We start from the raw sequence: 18661 nt of genomic DNA on the forward strand, positions 1-18661 counted from the left end.
CATTAATGTCCTAAGACACGAAACGATCGGTTTGTGCGAGAAACCGAACAGTATTTATATCATTTTTTACCTCTAATTCACCACTATGTCCAACTGCATTCATCACTCGATTCGTTTGGTATGATCGCGCTCTGACAGCGGCAGTGATGTCTCGCGCATATACTTCAATGAGAGCGAGACATCACTGCCGCTGTCAGAGCGCGATCAGACCTTACTAACGAGTGCTGCACGTGGTTGTACATAGTGGTGTATTAGAGTTAAAAAATGATATAAATACTGCTCGGTTTATCGCACAAACCGATCGTTTCGTGTCTTAGGACATCAATGTGTCGTCACGAGCTGACGGGTTTAATTTGGACTTGTCTATGCAAGTTTTATTTACTCTTATAGTAGAAGTTCCCATCCACTAGCATTATTTGACTGACAGACGGCAACGGGTGGAGTTAAAAATCATCATTTGTGTTCTACTGAGGAAACAAAGTCACCTACATCTTGGATGCGCTGGGGGTAAGCAGATAAACATCAAATTTTAATTTTTGGGTGAACTATCCCTTTAAGAAACATCTTAAATATTCTTAGTAAATAAATCACTCACATCTCAGTCATACTTTCAGGCATGTTGGCTGGAATTGCCGTGAGACCTTTTCCTCTACAATCAACAATACTGTTACTGCAAGTGCACATTGGAGGACAGGAACCAGACGCAATGCCACAGGGCTGAGGACTGGAATCAAAAATACCTCAGGAAAAGAAGAAACATTATACATATTAGTCTTAAGCACTTGATTAGTTTAATGTTTCCTTGATATCCTGTTTCCTTAATGTATCCTTGGTTTCCTTGATTTCTTAAATTTTGGGCACTTTTAGTGTTTTTACATTTGTCGTTACTCCAAATAGGTAATTCTGATACATGCAATGACTATCCATTATGACATGTAGGCATTTTTATCTTTATGTACACAATAATTATGTTTTATATTGTAATACTCTTATTTTTAATATCTGGCATGTTTGTGTGCTGCTGCGCATCCCTGTGTGTAACAAGCAGAATGTACGTGCGCTGTGCACCCGCTTATAGGCGCATATTACTAATGCACCCTGTAAATAACAAAAAATAAATAAATAAATACTGCGCCCTTGACTTTAGACCAGGTTTTTGTTGGTCAATAGCGCAGTCGTTTTCAGTTGCCTCAAAATAGCAACACGCCAACCATGCCCCTGAACACACCTCGTTGTCAGACCAGCATGCTCATGGGCAAAAAGATGGGCACGAGTGCATTTGCTATTTAAACGTGGGATGTGAAAATGATCACTGCGTCGGGCTGAAACTAGCAAAAAAAAAAACTGGCATCACATTGCGCCGGTTGTATGATAGGGCCCTAACACTTGAAAAGACGTTATTCAAGCAAAATTGATGGTTGTTGTGGAAATGACACCACAAATGTGGGACATCATTTGTGTAATAAATTATATATTGGTTTATGATTGTTTCGCACTTTGTTTTTGTTTTTTATGTTCCATCGTGTTTCTAAAACAAAAAGTGTAATTTCCACGGAAATGACATTTTTTCTCTTGCTATGCTAAGACTAACTTCATAGATATCATTTTATAATCCAAAATACACAAATTATTTTTATTTTAATATATTTTTTCTTATATTCTTATATAAAATTACAGTTTGATTAAAAATAATGTACAATAAAATATCCACAAGTAAAACTAACATTTGAAAAAATTGCAAAATTGATGGTTGTTGTAGAAATTATGCCACAAATGACAGTCAAAATGTGTGTATTAAATTATATATAATTTTCACAAAAAAGTTTTAAGTTTTAATTTTTAATTAAATGTAATAAAATGTAATAAATTTAATAAAATGTTTTATTTTTTTAAAAAAGTTTTAATAAAACTTAACCCCATAAACAAGAAACTACAAAAATACAGCCCACGTCACAAGAGCCCAGATTTACCAGAGCATGTAAAATCTTTCTTCTGCAGTTCGGCAAGGTTGAGGCCGTGTAGGTTAGGTGGTGAACTGCATTGTGTGTAAAGTCCCAGCGCTGGTCTCTGTCTGAGCCATTGAGACAGCCATGACAAATGACAGTCACACCGCAGACTGTTAGAATGCAGACGGCTATTAAAAAAAAAAGGTTGATAACTGATATTAGTCCTCATTAACCAAACATAATTATTATGCAATCATCACAATTATATTTTGCCCATACTTTGGATAATTGATTTAAACTTCTATGTGAGAAGAAAATGTCAAAAAAAGAGGTCTATACTCACAAGGTTCGTAACTTGGGCATGTGGTTGAAGCTAGAAATGGGGATAGTGCTGATATTGTTGTTGTTCAGTGTGCTATGGAGGAGAACCAAAGAAAAAGGAGGTTAGATTTAATCCAAACACACTGTATGCATACTGTACAAACAATAAACAGCATCTTTTTTAATAAAACTACTCATTTACTTTTTCTATAACACAAGTCAGTACATACAGGACTTCCAGGACTCTCATGGCACGAAACGCTCCATCCTCGATGCAGCTGATGTGGTTCTTATCCAGCTGTCTGAGAGCAACACAAACACAAAGGCACATAAAACATTTTGATAAATAAAAGGTTAAATTTAAATAATGTTATTGGTAAAATTAAAAGAAACATGTATCATTAAACTTGTGTGCACTTTAACTCACAAGTTCTTGATGTCGGTGGCTCCTCTAAATGCTCTCCTTGGTATCATCTGGATGACATTCTCACTTAAGTCCCTAATTACAAGAGTGAAATATCCAGTTAAATTACCAATATTTATTAATGCAAAATACAACTGAAATGCAAGTTTAGGTTAGAAAAAATAATCACTGGGGAAAAAAATCCCAGCATAACCAAGAGGAAACTTTTATTGATTTTTCGCTTGAGACTTAATAGAATTCTTAATTATGGTTGACTTTCAAATCAGCTTTGTTTCAGATTTTTCTTATACAAACCTTAAAAATATAGACAAATATGACATCCAGAAAGTGTATGGAACTTCACAATTAAAGGTATAGTTCATCCAAAAATAAAAATTCTGTCATTGTTTATTGCTGCCTTCACATGCAATTGGAATGATCATAAATATGAGTTTCCTAGTTAAAAATTGGACATGAACGCCCTTTCAAGTCGTATTTACCACTGGAAAGCTTGGGGATAATTTTGATACCCAAGTTCCCAAGTTGGGTGGGCCATAAACTTTAAACTGGTGGAAGGGAGATCGACTGCTGTTGTGACTGCTATTCTTTGTTATTGTCTTGTCGTTAAAGTGTAGTGCATATTTACAAATATGAATAATCATCTGAAGTGTATTGTAATGTTTTATACACAGTGAAAACAGCCTGTATTTGACTGAAATTCAAGAATCGACTATCTATGTTTATATGGTTGTCAATGAATAGGATGCTAAATATAATTTTGACTTGAAAAGAATTTCCCAATAAATAGGCAAGAATAAACCTGGTGTCCTTCATGATTCCTGTTCTGTCGGACAACAAAGCACTTGTATGCAACAGGCTCGTAATCACGACTTCAGAAGTGGGAAGTAGGACATTTCCTTTATTTTCTCACACAAAGTAATACAACTTCAGGAACAATTACTACTATTTTTTCCCACTATGTACTGTTGTTAAAGAGCTGCATGAAGAATCTTCTAAATTTTCTCTATTTTTTTTTTTAATAATGTATAGGAATGACATGATAGTAAGTAAATAATGACTTTTTCATGTATCTTTTATCTTTAATTTTTTACTAATTTTCATTTATTTTCATTAACTACTCCTTGTTAGCATTTATCAGATCAATCTTAGCAAAGCACAGTTTGAGACATTCTTGAGATGTAACAGCCGTTTTTCACTTTTAACTATAAAAAATAAAGCCTCTAGATAAATAATATTTCTGATTTGCTGAGAAATAAAGTGAGCATGACACAATCCTACTGCCATAGATTTGAAATGGTTTTTAAAAGTATCTATATTTCATATCTAGTCATGCTCTGTACTGTTCTGCAGACTAAGGAAATTGGCATTTAATAAAAGAACATCTGGATTCCTAAATGTCATTTCATCTGTTTTCTCTCCATGTGAAAGCCATCAGTGACCTTTTCCTAATGCATGTGATTTTTGTTGCAATTGCAAACTGTTGTTAAGTTCCCCCGCAATTGGTTCAAGCTACAGTCAATGTTTGATGAAAGCCTTTCATGGTCCTTCAGGATGAACAAAGAGTTCTGCACATTAAAGCTCATTTTCTTTGGTTAAAGAGTAAAATGCAGTAAAAAGCTAAAAGCTAACAGCAGATGCTGAACATTAGCTGTATTATTAGTGCTGTTTGGTAAGGCACTATTTCCAGTAGAAGTCAGGCCACTTAACTAACACAACGAACCAGACACACAATAAGAAATCTGTAATCGAGTGTGAAATTCAGTGTGAAAGAACAAGAAACAGAGTGTGTGTGTATTATATATATATATATATACATATATATATATACATCAATACTGCAGAATATTTAAACTTGAATATCATGAAAATAGTACTAAATAGTGCTTTTTTTTCATAATAAATGACTTTCTCTGTGTCTTGGGATTTTTCCATTGTGCACATCTTGTACCTACCTAGACAAAACAAGAAGTAGTAGTCCTTGGACACACTGTCACTCACACACATAACCAGAAGTTGAAGACACACACACATTTACGCACATACATTTCTTATTTGTTATTATATTTCGTGAAATGCCATACATGGTAAGGTTTGATTTGAAGTCGTATGATTGGATGCTCAATCCATCCTGGAGATTGTTGTTTGACGTATGTCTATAAATATGACCCTTCTTCCTGAATAAATCTGAGAATGCTTTGTACCACATTTTATCTGTGTCTGCTTGGTCATTCTCCCAAGGCCATGCACTGCTGCTGCCACACATTACAGGGGTTGAGGCGCCTGTTTCTTAACTGATGACTGGGATTACAAATATTCTACCTATTATTGAGACTTTGATCTAATAAAAGTATAGAAATAAAAACAAAACCTTCAGCTGTCTAACTCTGACATGTGAATGTGGATTTAAAATATAATGTGTCCAATTTCTTATTATTTTTCTTTCTTACTATTTCTGTATTTTTCAGTGCAAATATGGTCAAAGAGGTATTTTTCACCTGACATTCCAGAAATCACTCATTTAAGGTGTTTTTGATCATTTTTCTCATCATGTAGTTACTATTTTTCATTTTAAAAGGCAGTTTGTATCATTAATCCTGTAATGTATGGGTCATATATACTATGTCCTATTTAATGCACTCCACTTCATTGCACTGGTAATTGAATTTTCTTGGTTTTCCATCTATATGATATACTGTATATAATAAAAATGTAAATATCATTATTGTGTTCATATAATATAAAAACTCATAAAATATTATTTCACATGCACAAAATTTGTATTTTAAAAAAATACAAATGTTGTTGTATTTTAAAAAAGCACCAAATGAATTGAATTTGTGAATATTTGAACCACATATGCACTTGGTACAGCAGATGTATACGTTCTAGGGTTAATTAAACTCATTTGTCATTGTCACTCATGTACAGTGCTCAGCGTAAATGAGTACACCCCCTTTGAAAAGTAACATTTTAAACAATATTTCAATTTCCAAAATGTTGACAAAACTAACGTTAATATAACATCTGTTTAACTTATAACATGAAAGTAAGGTTAATAATATAACTTAGATTACACATTTTTCAGTTTTACTCAAATTAGGGTGATGCAAAAATGAGTACACCCCACAACAAAAACTACTACATCTAGTACTTTGTATGGCCTCCATGATTTTTAATGATAGCACCAAGTCTTCTAGGCATGGAATGAACAATTTGGCGACATTTTGTAACATTTATCTTTTTCCATTCTTCAAGAATGACCTCTTTTAGAGACTGGATGCTGGATGGAGAGTGATGCTCAACTTGTCTCTCCAGAATTCCCCATAGGTGTTCGATTGGGTTCAGATCAGGAGACATACTTGGCCACCATTGTCATGTTGGAAAAGTGCATGACGACCAAGGGCACAGAGTGATGGTAGCATCCTCTCTTTCAGTATAGAGCAGTACATCTGTGAATGCATGATGCCATCAATGAAATGCAGCTCCTCGACACCAGTAGCACTCATGCAGCCCCACATAGGGACACTGCCACCACCATGTTTCACTGTAGGCACCATGCATTTTTCTTTGTATTCCTCACCTTTGTGACGCCATACAGTTTTGAAGCCATCAGTTCCAAAAACATTTTTCTTGGTCTCATCACTCCAGAGTATAGTGTCCTAGTAGTCTTCATCTTTGTCGGCAAGGGCCCTGGCAAACTCTAGGTGGGCTTTTTTGTGCCTGGGCTTTAGGAGAGGCTTTCGTGGATGGCACCCATGCATGCCATTCCTCTGCAGTCACTTGAAATAGTCACCCCAATTTGGCTTTCTACTTCTTTAAGATAACTGCATGCTGATTTTCTTCAACCCTTCTCATCAGAAGACGCTCCTGTCGAGGTGTTAACTTCCATGGATGACCTGGACGTCTCTGTGAGATGGTTGTAGTTCCATCTTTTTAAAATTTTTGTACCACTTTTGCTACAGTATTCTGACTGATAAGTAAAGCTTTGCTGATCTTCTTGTAGCCTTCACCTTTCTGGTGTAAAGAAATTATTTTCTTTCTCAGGTCTCTTCCATGTGGTGCCATTGCTGACAGCATGAAATGGGAGGGGTTTTAACACCCTTTTATAGTCAACTGTCTGTTGGACACTTGTGTAATGAATAATTAGACTCACCTGTGGTTGAATTTGTGTTAAATTAGACATGTGTAGTCTAAAATTTAGCTTTGCTCAAGAGACTTTCAGTGGGGTGTACACATTTTTGCATCACCCTAATTTAAGTAAAACTGAAAATGTTGTTCTCTAAGTTATATTATTAACCTTACTTTCATGTTATAAGTTAAACAGATGTTATATAAAACAGTCTTGTCAACATTTTGGAAATTGTTTTTGTGTTCATTGAGATATTGTTTAAAATGTTACTTTTCAAAAGGGTGTCCTCATTTACACTGAGCACTGTAAATGTAAGCAGGTGACACTTGATATTCAACAGTGTTTTGATCTGCCTGTACTGACACCATTTTCTTTAAGAGCTGCTGTGCAGCCAAAATTATATACCAGTTATCACTGTAAAGCTTTGACAAAATCTGCAGTGTAAAAAGTGCTATATAAATAAAGGTGACTTGACTTGACAATATTTCCTGCTCCTGAAAGCAACCAGATTTCATTGCCTAGAACTATGACCTGTGAATGCTGTCCACTGGTTACAGGTCCACTCAGGGAACTATTTGAGAAAAAGACCCCAGTAATCTCATGTGTCAAAACACCAAAGTAAGAGATATCTGTATGAACTTATACATTCCTCGTGGGATTCAGGGTTTAAGCTGCTCCACATTCTTACTGTATGTCTCAATTGCAAACTCTAAGCTTTCAAACCTTCCCCTCAGTGGAGTTCAATTGTTTGGGTTAAATGCCAATGTTTTGTAAATGTTGTTTTATATTTTCAAGGAACTCATTTGACTTAAAAAAAAAAAAAAAAAGTGCTAGATGAGTTAATCTTAATCAACAGCACTTAATATTATGCGATATAGTGCTGATTACCACAAAAATGTTGATTTCCACAACTTTTCTTTATTAGAAAAAAGCTAGAATCTGACACTTACAATGGAAGTGAATAGGGCCAATCTGTTAACATTAAAAAACTCACGGTTTCAATAGTATAGCCACAAGACATAAACAATATGTGTGTTAACATGACTTGTTATGTGTGGGAAAAAAATGGCTTACTAATCTTTTCTGCATAAAGTTATATCCATTTTTACAAGTTTGCTGCAATAGCAACATAGTGCATACAATTCTAAAATGACCATAAAATTACTAGAAAAATTTACAGCTTAAATAATTCACAAGTTTTAACATAAACATTAATGTAAGTGCTTTATAGGTTTTTCACATTTCTGCTTTGAAAATTGGCCCTATACACTTCCATTGTAAGTTCCTCACTGCAACCTTGATATTTGCTTTGTTTATAGTAAACAATGAACGAGTCTAATTTATTTTTATAGTAATCAAAAGTTGTTTGCGCTAACTTGTATTGAACCCTGAATATACACAAAACTCAAATGCAAGAAGGCAGCAAAAGTATCACGATAATGCAATGCAGCTTTCCATTATTTACATGTAACACAGCCAATTCTGTATCACAATGGACTCTGCAATCATATCCAGTCCAGTCTTAAAAAACTAAGGAATACCAGCAAAAACCTCCTTAACTCTGGAAAGAATAACCTCCGATGCTCTCAGTGTGGGTCTCAGAGTTTCCTGGTAACCGCCTTTAATCAAAGCTGTTTGCCCAGGATGTTCAGTTTGTGGTTTAAACCTGGCTAACATCCAGAGGTGAAGGCAAACATTACGAATAGTAAGATTGCTTAACCTCGGCAAATATTACACTCCAGATCTTTTATTTGAAAACCCTTAGAGAGGGTAAGAAGAAGAGGACAATAGAGGCCTGAGAGGGGAAAATGAGCAACAAATTGTGGGATCTGAGAGACTACGACTAGCCACATTGGTTTTCTTTTGTTAGTCGTAGTCTTTCTTACATTTGTCTTTTTGTGTTTGACGCACTGTTTACTGATGGATATTAAATGTTAGCAAAGGCAAACTCATTCATCAGAGCTCAAAGACAGCAAAGAAACCGTAAATAGAGACAAAAAATGACTTAGCATGAGAATGAATTTGTACCCATTATTGCATCTTTAAATTGTTACATATTTTGTATAGAACCAAGGCTATATATTGTGAAATTAAACATTTCTCATTCTTTAGATTTTTTTAGTTTGTTTTTTAGCTTATGTTTCATAATGCGGTAGCTTAGCATAATGTTAAGTATGTTTTTAAGTAAGATTCAACATACAAGAACATTTTAGGAACAGCAACCTGAACCCTGCTTCACATTACAACCTCGGGTGTGCATTCATTTTCAATAATTCAATGGACCATCATAAATAATTCCTCACATCACTACCTGTGCTACAACTAGGCAAATGTCTAACTTGAGCATCTTGTGTGACCGGCCAGTGAACTGCAAGAAGTGGTTCACTGAGCCATTAATTTAGCTTAATTTTTCTAGAATAGCCTCCAAAGAAAAGTTTGAAAGATGAAGCACATGAACATTTGCTTTGCGCAATGCGCTGTGAAATGGCCTTATATTTATTGGCCATTATGTTACCATGTAGAAGAATCATTCAGCATAATGACGCCTTCAAGACCAAAAACATATTTGATAGCAAGCAACAGATCTTTGTAAGCTGTAAAGCGCAAAACGCCACTTTGATAACGTCATGCTAATATAACATTCACTGCTAGCACTACAAAACACTACATCCAACATTTAGAAACACACTATATGCATTTAAATATCGAGCTGCTCACAGAAAGTCATTAGCATGTTGCTAAGCTAAAAATTAGATACTCTAATAACACAGCACACAAACTCAAACCCGTCTTATTTACAAAGGATAGGAAGGAAAAGGATACAAAGGAAAGGATTGTGATGTTGATTTTGGCTCAGATAAAATATTAATTCCCTCAATTTCCAAAAAAAGTCATTTAATTGTATTGAATGTGCACTTGTAGTGTACAAATCTTAACAGTATATTTAAAAAGAAAAAAAAACTTGCAGATATTATAATATTATTTAAATAAAAGGCCACTTAAGTGCACTTAAAGAAAGTGCACTTTGGTAACTCTGTTTCTTAACACACTTTAGCACACTTTTAAAAATGCACTTGTAATAATGTCAAATTAAAAGATTTACTTTAAAGTACATTTTAAATAATTCTGTTTTAAAGGTGCCCTAGAACTTTTCTTTAAAAGATGTAATATAAGTCTAAGGTGTCCCCTGAATGTGTCTGTGAAGTTTCAGCTCAAAATACCCCATAGATTTTTTTAAATTAATTTTTTAAACTGCCTATTTTGGGGAATAATTAGAAACGATTTCAGGTTGCGGTCCCTTTAAATGCTTGCGCTCTCCGCCCCCTCCCGAGCTCTTGACTCTATCACAGCATAAACAAAGTTTACACAGCTAATATAACCCTCAAAATGGATCTTTACAAAGTGTTCGTCATGCATACTGAATGCATGCATCGGATTATGTGAGTATTGTATTTATTTGGGTGTTTACATTTGATATTGAATGAGTTTGAGGCTATGGTCTGTGGCTAACGGCTAACATTACACACTGTTGGAGAGATTTATAAAGAATGAAGTTGTGTTTATGAATTATACAGACTGCAAGTGTTTAAAAATGAAAATAGCGACGGCTCTGGTCTCCGTGAATACAGTAAGAAACGATGGTAACTTTAACCACATTAACAGTACATTAGCAACATGCTAACGAAACATTTAGAAAGACAATTTACAAATATCACTAAAAATATCATGTTATCATGGATCATGTCAGTTATTATTGCTTCATCTGCCATTTTTCGCTGTTTTCCTTGCTTGCTTACCTAGTCTGATTATTCAGCAGTGCACATCCAGACGTTCTGCCCTTGTGTAATACTAACTCCCCTTGTGTAATGCCTCAATCATGGGCTGGCATATACAAATATTGGGGGCATACACCCCGACTGTTACGTAACAGTCGGTGTTATGTTGAGATTCGCCTGTTTTTCGGAGGTCTTTTAAACAAATGAGATTTATATAAGAAGGAGGAAACAATGGAGTTTGAAACTCACTGTATGTCTTTTCCATGTACTGAACTCTTGTTATTTAACTATGCCAATATAAATTCAATTTTTAATTCTAGGGCACCTTTAATAATCCTTTTTCGTGTTTTAAAGAAGTACACTTATTTTGATGTGTCTAAAGCACATGTTAAGTACATGATTATAATTGTATCTGCAGTGTTATTTGATATTACATTTTAAGTTCCATATATTTTAAATGTACTAAATCACAACTTTATCTTTACAGATGTATTTAACAACATGATATACAAGTTTCAATAGAAAATACGTTAAACTATATTTTAGCTTAACATAAATGCTTGTCATTTTAACCATATTTTAAAGACAATACAATTATCAAATTACATATAAAGAGTCCTTGTTAAGTGGGTCAAAAAATCACTCTAAAGTTCAGCTAATTGTATTTAATATTACATTATATTCTGTTCACACTTAAGTGTATTCTTTTAAGCATATTATTTCCAATGTGCACAGGGGGAAAAAACAACAGTTTTTCAATAACGGAAGAATATGTAAAAGTATGGTATTTGGGGTGAACAGTGCCCCTGCTGTTGGGACTAAAGGCATAATAATTAACATTATAATAAATAGCTTGGTGACTTTTCCATTTGTTGACATGACATGGATAGATTCAGATGATAAATATTAGAGCTGCACGATTAATCATATCGCAATCGCGATGTCAAGCTTGTGCGATTATATGACGCAAAATGCTGCGATTTTATGAAATAAAATAATAATTTAAGTTAATAAAAAAAAAAAAAAAAAATACATGTGTGGACACAACAACCCATTATCTGAGAGCTGTTTGCCCATTTTATACACCGCTAATAAAAAGAAGACCAGTCAGTTTCAGTTTAGGCAGTGGCATGTGTGGCGCGCACGGTCATGACTTTTCCGGTGTGCAGTGCAGAGAACGGGTAAAGATGGATGCGGAGCAAACGGTCACTGAACTGGTGGCAAGAAAAAACGCTACCTCTGTTATATGGCGATATTTTGGCTATAAGATTATAAACCCAGATTAGTAGTGGTTGAAGAGGAAAGAGGATTTAATTCGGTATCGCACGCAGCGCTGTTATCGGTGCGCACATGACGCACATACATACAAGGCTCGCGCGCACAGAGAGAGAGAGAGGCGCGTTATAGCTCGCGAACTCCAAATTGATTTCTCTTTCGCATCCTCAGTGCACTTTGGATGGTCACATACACGCATTATGTCAGTCAAAATACCCCTCTCAGCAAGTATTCATGTAAACACATTCAGTTATGTCTTAATTGAACGAGGTGAGAATTCGGATGTATATCTGTCCGATGTGTGCGTGCAGGTCTTACTCTTAAAGTGACAGCAACCTATAAATACCTGCTGTTGTCTGTCATGTAAATCAAACAACAAAACACAGCTTTAACAAAGATTAATCTATATTAAATGTATACAATGAACAGTGTCATTTTACATTTAATTATTACATATCTGTGCATGAAAATTAATACTACAGTTAGACCTTATACTTTATTTGTAACTTTATGTAGTATTTATCTATGCTTGTTGTAATTGGTGTAGCCTACAGTATTTGTTCTTTTTACAGTCTGTTCACTTGCCTTTAATAATGTATTATTTAGGCTAGTAGTTTATGCTATGGTATCAGAATAGTTTAAGTGGGCTAAGTAATAAATGCAAAGTTAAGTTACCCCTATCCAATTATTATTATTTTTTTTTTTGTGCTGATCTGAAAAATGATCTGATCCGTGACGTCATAACCGTGATGTGATCCGAACAGTGAGTTTTGTGATCCGTTGAACCACTACAGATTAGTAAAGAAACAAATATCTTAAATGGGATTATAACAAGTTTGCAGTAATACAAAGATGTTATTTAATTTCATTTTAATTTGAAAACGCTGTGCATTTGTTTGTTGTTGTTGCTAGTTTGAGTTGAGAAATACACATTTCAGCATTATCAGTAATCTGTGTGTGTATTTTCATTGAGAACCAAGCAAGATGACTCATGATACTATTTGTTTATTATATCGCTATCGCAAATCGCAATCGCAATATTGACCTCAATAATCGCAATATGACATTTTCCCCAAATCGTGCAGCCCTAATAAATATTATATATCAAGTTGGGTGTCCACCTTAGAGATAATCACCATATTTATAATGAAAATGTCATATTTAAAAATATTACTTATATCATACAATAAAAGATCACATTTATTGTTACTACTGTAAAGCTATATTCAATTATTATGGGATATCATTCAATGCTTTCAGAATCTTTACTTTTTTAAATAATTTTGTAACTTAATCATTATTCAAAACATATTATTTTAGCTAAAGTATTTATTAAAAAAAATAAATAAATGCGTTCTGACTTTTGCCCCATGCTGGTTTTACAAAGTGTGTGGGGTAAAAGGCCCACCTTGCCACCACATAGATTTATAAAAACATTTTACAAATAAACCATTTTTATAATTTATTTTCACACAAAATCTGTTGCTCTATCAATTTCCAATAAAAACATATACAGTTTTTCTGCAATCATACATTATGGGAGTAGTGAAAAGCATATTTTTTAAAGGTGTGCCTTTAGTCCCGTTGTACCCTACTCTTTTAAAAAAAGTTTGCTAAAGTGTACTTCTTTTTGTTGATTCCAGTTGAGTTTGGTATTAACATATGTTAGCTAAGCTAACAATTGGATGTGCTAATAAACAAAATAATAAAATAATAGAAAATAAAAAACCAAATGTTTTTTAGGGCACTTTTTGTGCCTTAAAATGCAGTCTTGATAGGCAGCTCACTAGGCTTTGGAACTCAACTATTCACGCCACAGCATCCTGTCAAATAAAGACAATTTCTGAAGTAGAAGCGACAGGAATGACATGAACGCTCAAGAATAATTAGTCTTTTCTTTCATCGTCACTGGTTCGTAACAAAAACATTCTTAGCTAAGTTCACACCCGGTTAGCACAAATTAAAATTTTTGTTACCCACAGTGACAGGGTTGAGGAAAAATCTACATACTAATTTGAAACCAATCATAATTAGCAATCACCCCTGTTATTTCCTCTCTTAATTAACTGTGTTAATTAATTGTGCGTGGAGAATGCCAGCATGGTGACAATTAGTCTAATGAATCTTTGAGTATTAGGACACTATTACTTGTTTTAATGAACTAGATCTTGCTTTGTTTATTTGCACTCCACAAAATGTCCAAACATGGAGCAAGAAATGCAAAAAACAGATTTCTATCATGACCCATATTATCATAAACCAATATTCCTGAGGTTTGCCATACTAAGTGTTTCAGAAGGAAAAAAGATGAATTTCATTTAAAATAGTAGACATCTTTCCCTAAAGGCATGTGTGGGTGGGTGGGGGTGTTCGCAGGCAGATTGACTGAACACGCCACGTCCATATGGCAACTTGCTAATGATGCAACGTGTGAAATGGCATGAACAAACAACCAAATAACAAGCAAACACAGCTGTCTCGAACTATTTGTTCACACCCATTATGCCTCTTTTCGTACTCCCACACATTCCTACATATTTCCCTTTTTGACCCACTGCCCCTGACAGTGCACACTTTACCAGTATCTGTATTCAACTATAAAAACTCTTCATACAAACACAGCTAACTAACCTAAGCTATTATTTAGAGGTGATTGTCAGATTATTGTCATATTTCAAAGACAATATAATTATGAAATGACATATAGCCAAGAGATACATATAAACTGCATTTAACATGCAGTTAAGTGTCTGAAAACATTAAATTCAATTCATACTTATGTGTATACTTTTAAAGTATATTATTTATGAAATAAGTACTCTTTTTTTAAACTATGCTAAAGTGCACTTTTTTCAGAAGGGTTGATTCCAATGAGTTTGGCATTAGCATGTTAGCTAAGCTAACAATGGGAAATGCTAATAAACATAGCATAATAAACACACAGCACATAAAAATATTGGGTAAAACATATTTTTGATCCACTGCCCTTGACAGTGCAGACTTTACCAACTATATCTGTGTTCAACTATAAAAACTCTTCACCCAATCACAGCTATCTAACCTAAGCTCTTATTGAGAGATGTCCAGGAAATCACTATACAAGGTTCTTTGTTTAACACATCAAAGGTGTCTTGGCACAAATACATTGGCAGAAGCAAGCTGAATTAGCCAAATGCTAATTTTATTGTTATGTTTTTGTCTGAGAATGGGTGGTTTCATCTCAAGCATTTCCTGATGGCTTCCCGATAAGAAAATGGTAACTCACAGTCTGGAGAGAGCGGGATTTTTCAGGAACAGGAGCTCTGGGAGTTGCTGGAGACGGTTTCGGTTGAGACGTCTGAGGGAAGAACAAAGACATACGGCTCACAATTCAGGAAACCCAATTTGAAGATTACTTACTAATTATCCCAACATGCTATAGCTTTCAAATAATAAATGAATTAGGGTTGGGCCAATAGACAATGCTATCATCCATTGCCGATGCTGACAGACATCAGGATGAGACAGTATCATGATCCCCCCCCCTCCCGATTAGGTAATAATAACATAATGAAGTTGTTCCTGAACACAATACAAATTACATTCAAAACAGTTAAATGAACACAATTTAAACAGTAAAGATTTTATTGTGTAAAAAACGGCAAACGAATTATAGGTTACTTTTTCATGAACTAAACCACTGATATTAAAATGGCGGTCCGCATCCGCAAGAGAGAATGATTGCACCATTTTACTGTTTCTAGCTACAGTGAGCAGCGCGTCAAAACAGCGTTGCGGATCACACCACAAGCACTCAGCACTCTAGTTTTATCTAAAGCCAAACGCGCTTCATTCAATTCATTCATTGAGTCAACTAGATCATCCATTGTGAAGGCCTCATCGACACGACAACCAGTGGCACAGCTCCTCAACAAACCGTCCATACCGGTATGATGAATACGATCCTCAACTGGATTGAACTTGAATAAATACTTTGAATGTTGTGATCCTATTGGACTTATGATAGCAACCTGAATCGTAACAAAGCACTGTTCGCCAGAGGAGGACTATAATGCACTTCCAGCTCTGTGCACGTTCTCTCTTTCTCCAGACGTGCGCCATATTAACGGTGCGTGTCCACAGGCGCGGAGCAGAGCGAGCATTTTTAATTCACTATCACGATGTTTCACTGTAGACATCGTCTGATGCCAATAAAAAATGAAAAAAAATATTTTACTCTTAGTTACTCTTCTTGATTCCATGAATACTTCTAAAAGGTCCATGGTTCTGTTGTGAGGGTTAAATCTTCAGTAATATCTACTGGATTTTTTATTAGGTCAGAAGAACATATTAAAAATATGTAAATGGAAATGAAGGTTAATTTCAAAAATGATTATGATTAATTTTACACATACACCACTGTGGTCACTGGGAGCCCAAATATTAGTCAATTTCAACAGAACCAGAGGGTTAAATGCTATAATTATAATATTAAAGCCTTAGGAACTGAAAATTATATTATAAAGAGAATGAAAATCTTTAAACTCACAGTCTGTCCAATTCCTTCAGATCATTGAAGGCTCCTCTATCAATAGAGATGATCTGGTTGTCCATTAGGTGCCTGTACAGATTGATAAAGTCATGCATAGTGAAAGTTAAAAAGATAAATAATATTCAGTACATAGGGGAGGATGGGGATTGTAAAGAAAGACCACAGATTCCATCCACTAACAGAGTACAAACTGTAATTAAAATACAATAAAACTGTTTGCCTGTTAATTGTTGTTTACATGTTAAAATGTGCTCTTGTCTGCTTCCTCTTCCTCTTTGTGGCATATATAAATGTCTATTTAAACTTTTGAACCTCTATAAATTACAAAATACAACAGAAATAAGATTGATGTAAAAATAAAGCTCACAAAATTCGGAGGTGCTTAAGGCCAGCGAAGTCATCCTTGCTGATATGTGTAAGGTTGTTTGTGTTCAAGTCCCTTTAAAAACAAAAAGAAAGAGAAATTGTTAATCAAAAATGAAATATTAATAACTCGTTTTAACTACGTCAATGAGTTAATGAATCAACAGCAATTATAAAGGTAACACTTTATTAATTCGATCATAGTGAATGGGAACTGTGCACACTTTATATACAGTATATATTAATTATAGGCCTCTTGAGCTAACAAGTTTATGTTCTAAGAAAGTTTTGTTAATGTTATTTAAAAAATTTTTCTGAATGTTCTCTGAATGTTAAAAAGTACAGGTTTTAAGATTTTTTTCTTGGTTATGTAAGTGTTATATAAGTTATATAAGCTTTTTTAAAATGTTAGTTGAATAGTCTTGGTCTTGACCTTTTCGGTCTGTTTTCAATAACTGATATCCTACACTTTTCATACAACAAATTCTCTCCTTAAAATTACTAATCACCCCTATAAGCTGCAGTTCACAAGGAAACAATTGTGTTCCAGTTTCTAAATATACAATTTGTAGTGCTGACTGCATTTGTCAACACTGTTACAAAAGTTATTGTAACTGTAAAGTTATTTAAGAAAAATTACCTAACAAATACTTTCTTAACTTAGACTAAAATTTGGCCCCAAATTAGCTTAGTTGTAATATTTTCAACCCTGTTATACACACACACACACACACACACACACACACACACATATATATATATATATTTATGTGGGTTGAACAGAGAAGAAATATGATAAGGTAAGAGGAAAAAATACATAAATGGAAGTGAATAGAGGTGGACAATAAGTGTAGATTTTTGATAATTCAGTTAGCGCATTTCAAAAGAACCTGATGCAACAGCACTGAGAAAAGAGTCAGTAAGGAGATCTTATTAATATCTCAATAGTTTGTCCCTGACAGCCATGACTTGCTCTACACTGTTTGGACACCAGAGCATAGGCCTAAATAAATAGAAACCTTAAGAAATAGAAATAAAATCCATAAAATACTATAATTTGTCCATGCAAAGGAGGGTTATGTTCATTGTTAAGTGGTGAACACTGACAGACTACCCATTTTGTAGTGGAAATATACATTTGCACACACATGTACACTGGTGTCACCTGGGACACGGGCTGTAATAGCACTATTGTGGAAAAGAGCCCAGGTGTGACCAATCAGGGCAGTGAATAAGGTGACTCTTTTAATCCTTTAATTAGTCCAGCATCTGCGGCCAACACTGGGACCATTAACGCGGAAAATTGGACACAAAAGCAGCTTGATCTCTTCATCGGCTATACATCCCTACAGTTTCCCTGAGAGCTTGAAAAAGAAGCTAATAGCTTGTCACAGATGTATATATAACCAGTAGATGGTAATTTCCACCAGCGCAGTCATGTGCTAATAAAGAGTCTATGTGTAATTCATGCATCTAAAGTGGTTCATTATGAAGCCTAAGTATATATCAATAAAATATATCAAGAAAATAATCATTAATTTGACAAAAACAATTAAGACTAAACAATTTTCTTTTTAAAATTTAATTAACAAGTAACCTTTGGTGTGGTTTATTTTTTATGTTTATCTCAGGGAAACAAAAATGAAATATTACTGTAACAATTAACAGTTTTACGAGGTTTTTTTTTTTTTTTTTTGGTCCACCAGGGCTAATGACTACCATTGGGTCTTCAAAGTCAAGTTGATTGGAGTGTTACAGAAAAACTGTTTTGAATATTAAAAACCCTTTTTATTGTAATTTTTTGCAAATCACTATACAAAAAAATCACACTGGCAGAAAATCTAGTCAGACTGAATACTGGAGGAGAACGCAGGCAAAACTTTGATCTTTTTAGCA

General features: G+C 34.4%; 1 protein-coding gene across 1 annotated transcript in view; it reads right to left on the reverse strand.

Annotated features, from left to right (window-relative positions):
- Window positions 1-18661, reverse strand: part of slit1b (slit homolog 1b (Drosophila)) — a 75476-nt gene that overhangs the window by 50991 nt on the left and 5824 nt on the right. The window contains exons 3-10 of the mRNA XM_048169063.1: window positions 16770-16841; window positions 16400-16471; window positions 15137-15208; window positions 2695-2766; window positions 2498-2569; window positions 2290-2361; window positions 1971-2134; window positions 596-740 (exon numbers count right to left, since the gene is read on the reverse strand). Of these exons, the coding sequence (XP_048025020.1) occupies window positions 596-740; window positions 1971-2134; window positions 2290-2361; window positions 2498-2569; window positions 2695-2766; window positions 15137-15208; window positions 16400-16471; window positions 16770-16841 (741 nt within the window). The remainder of the gene's footprint in view (window positions 1-595; window positions 741-1970; window positions 2135-2289; window positions 2362-2497; window positions 2570-2694; window positions 2767-15136; window positions 15209-16399; window positions 16472-16769; window positions 16842-18661) is intronic.

The sequence above is a fragment of the Megalobrama amblycephala genome, linkage group LG2 (assembly GCF_018812025.1).
Source record: "Megalobrama amblycephala isolate DHTTF-2021 linkage group LG2, ASM1881202v1, whole genome shotgun sequence".
Taxonomy (NCBI): domain Eukaryota; kingdom Metazoa; phylum Chordata; class Actinopteri; order Cypriniformes; family Xenocyprididae; genus Megalobrama; species Megalobrama amblycephala.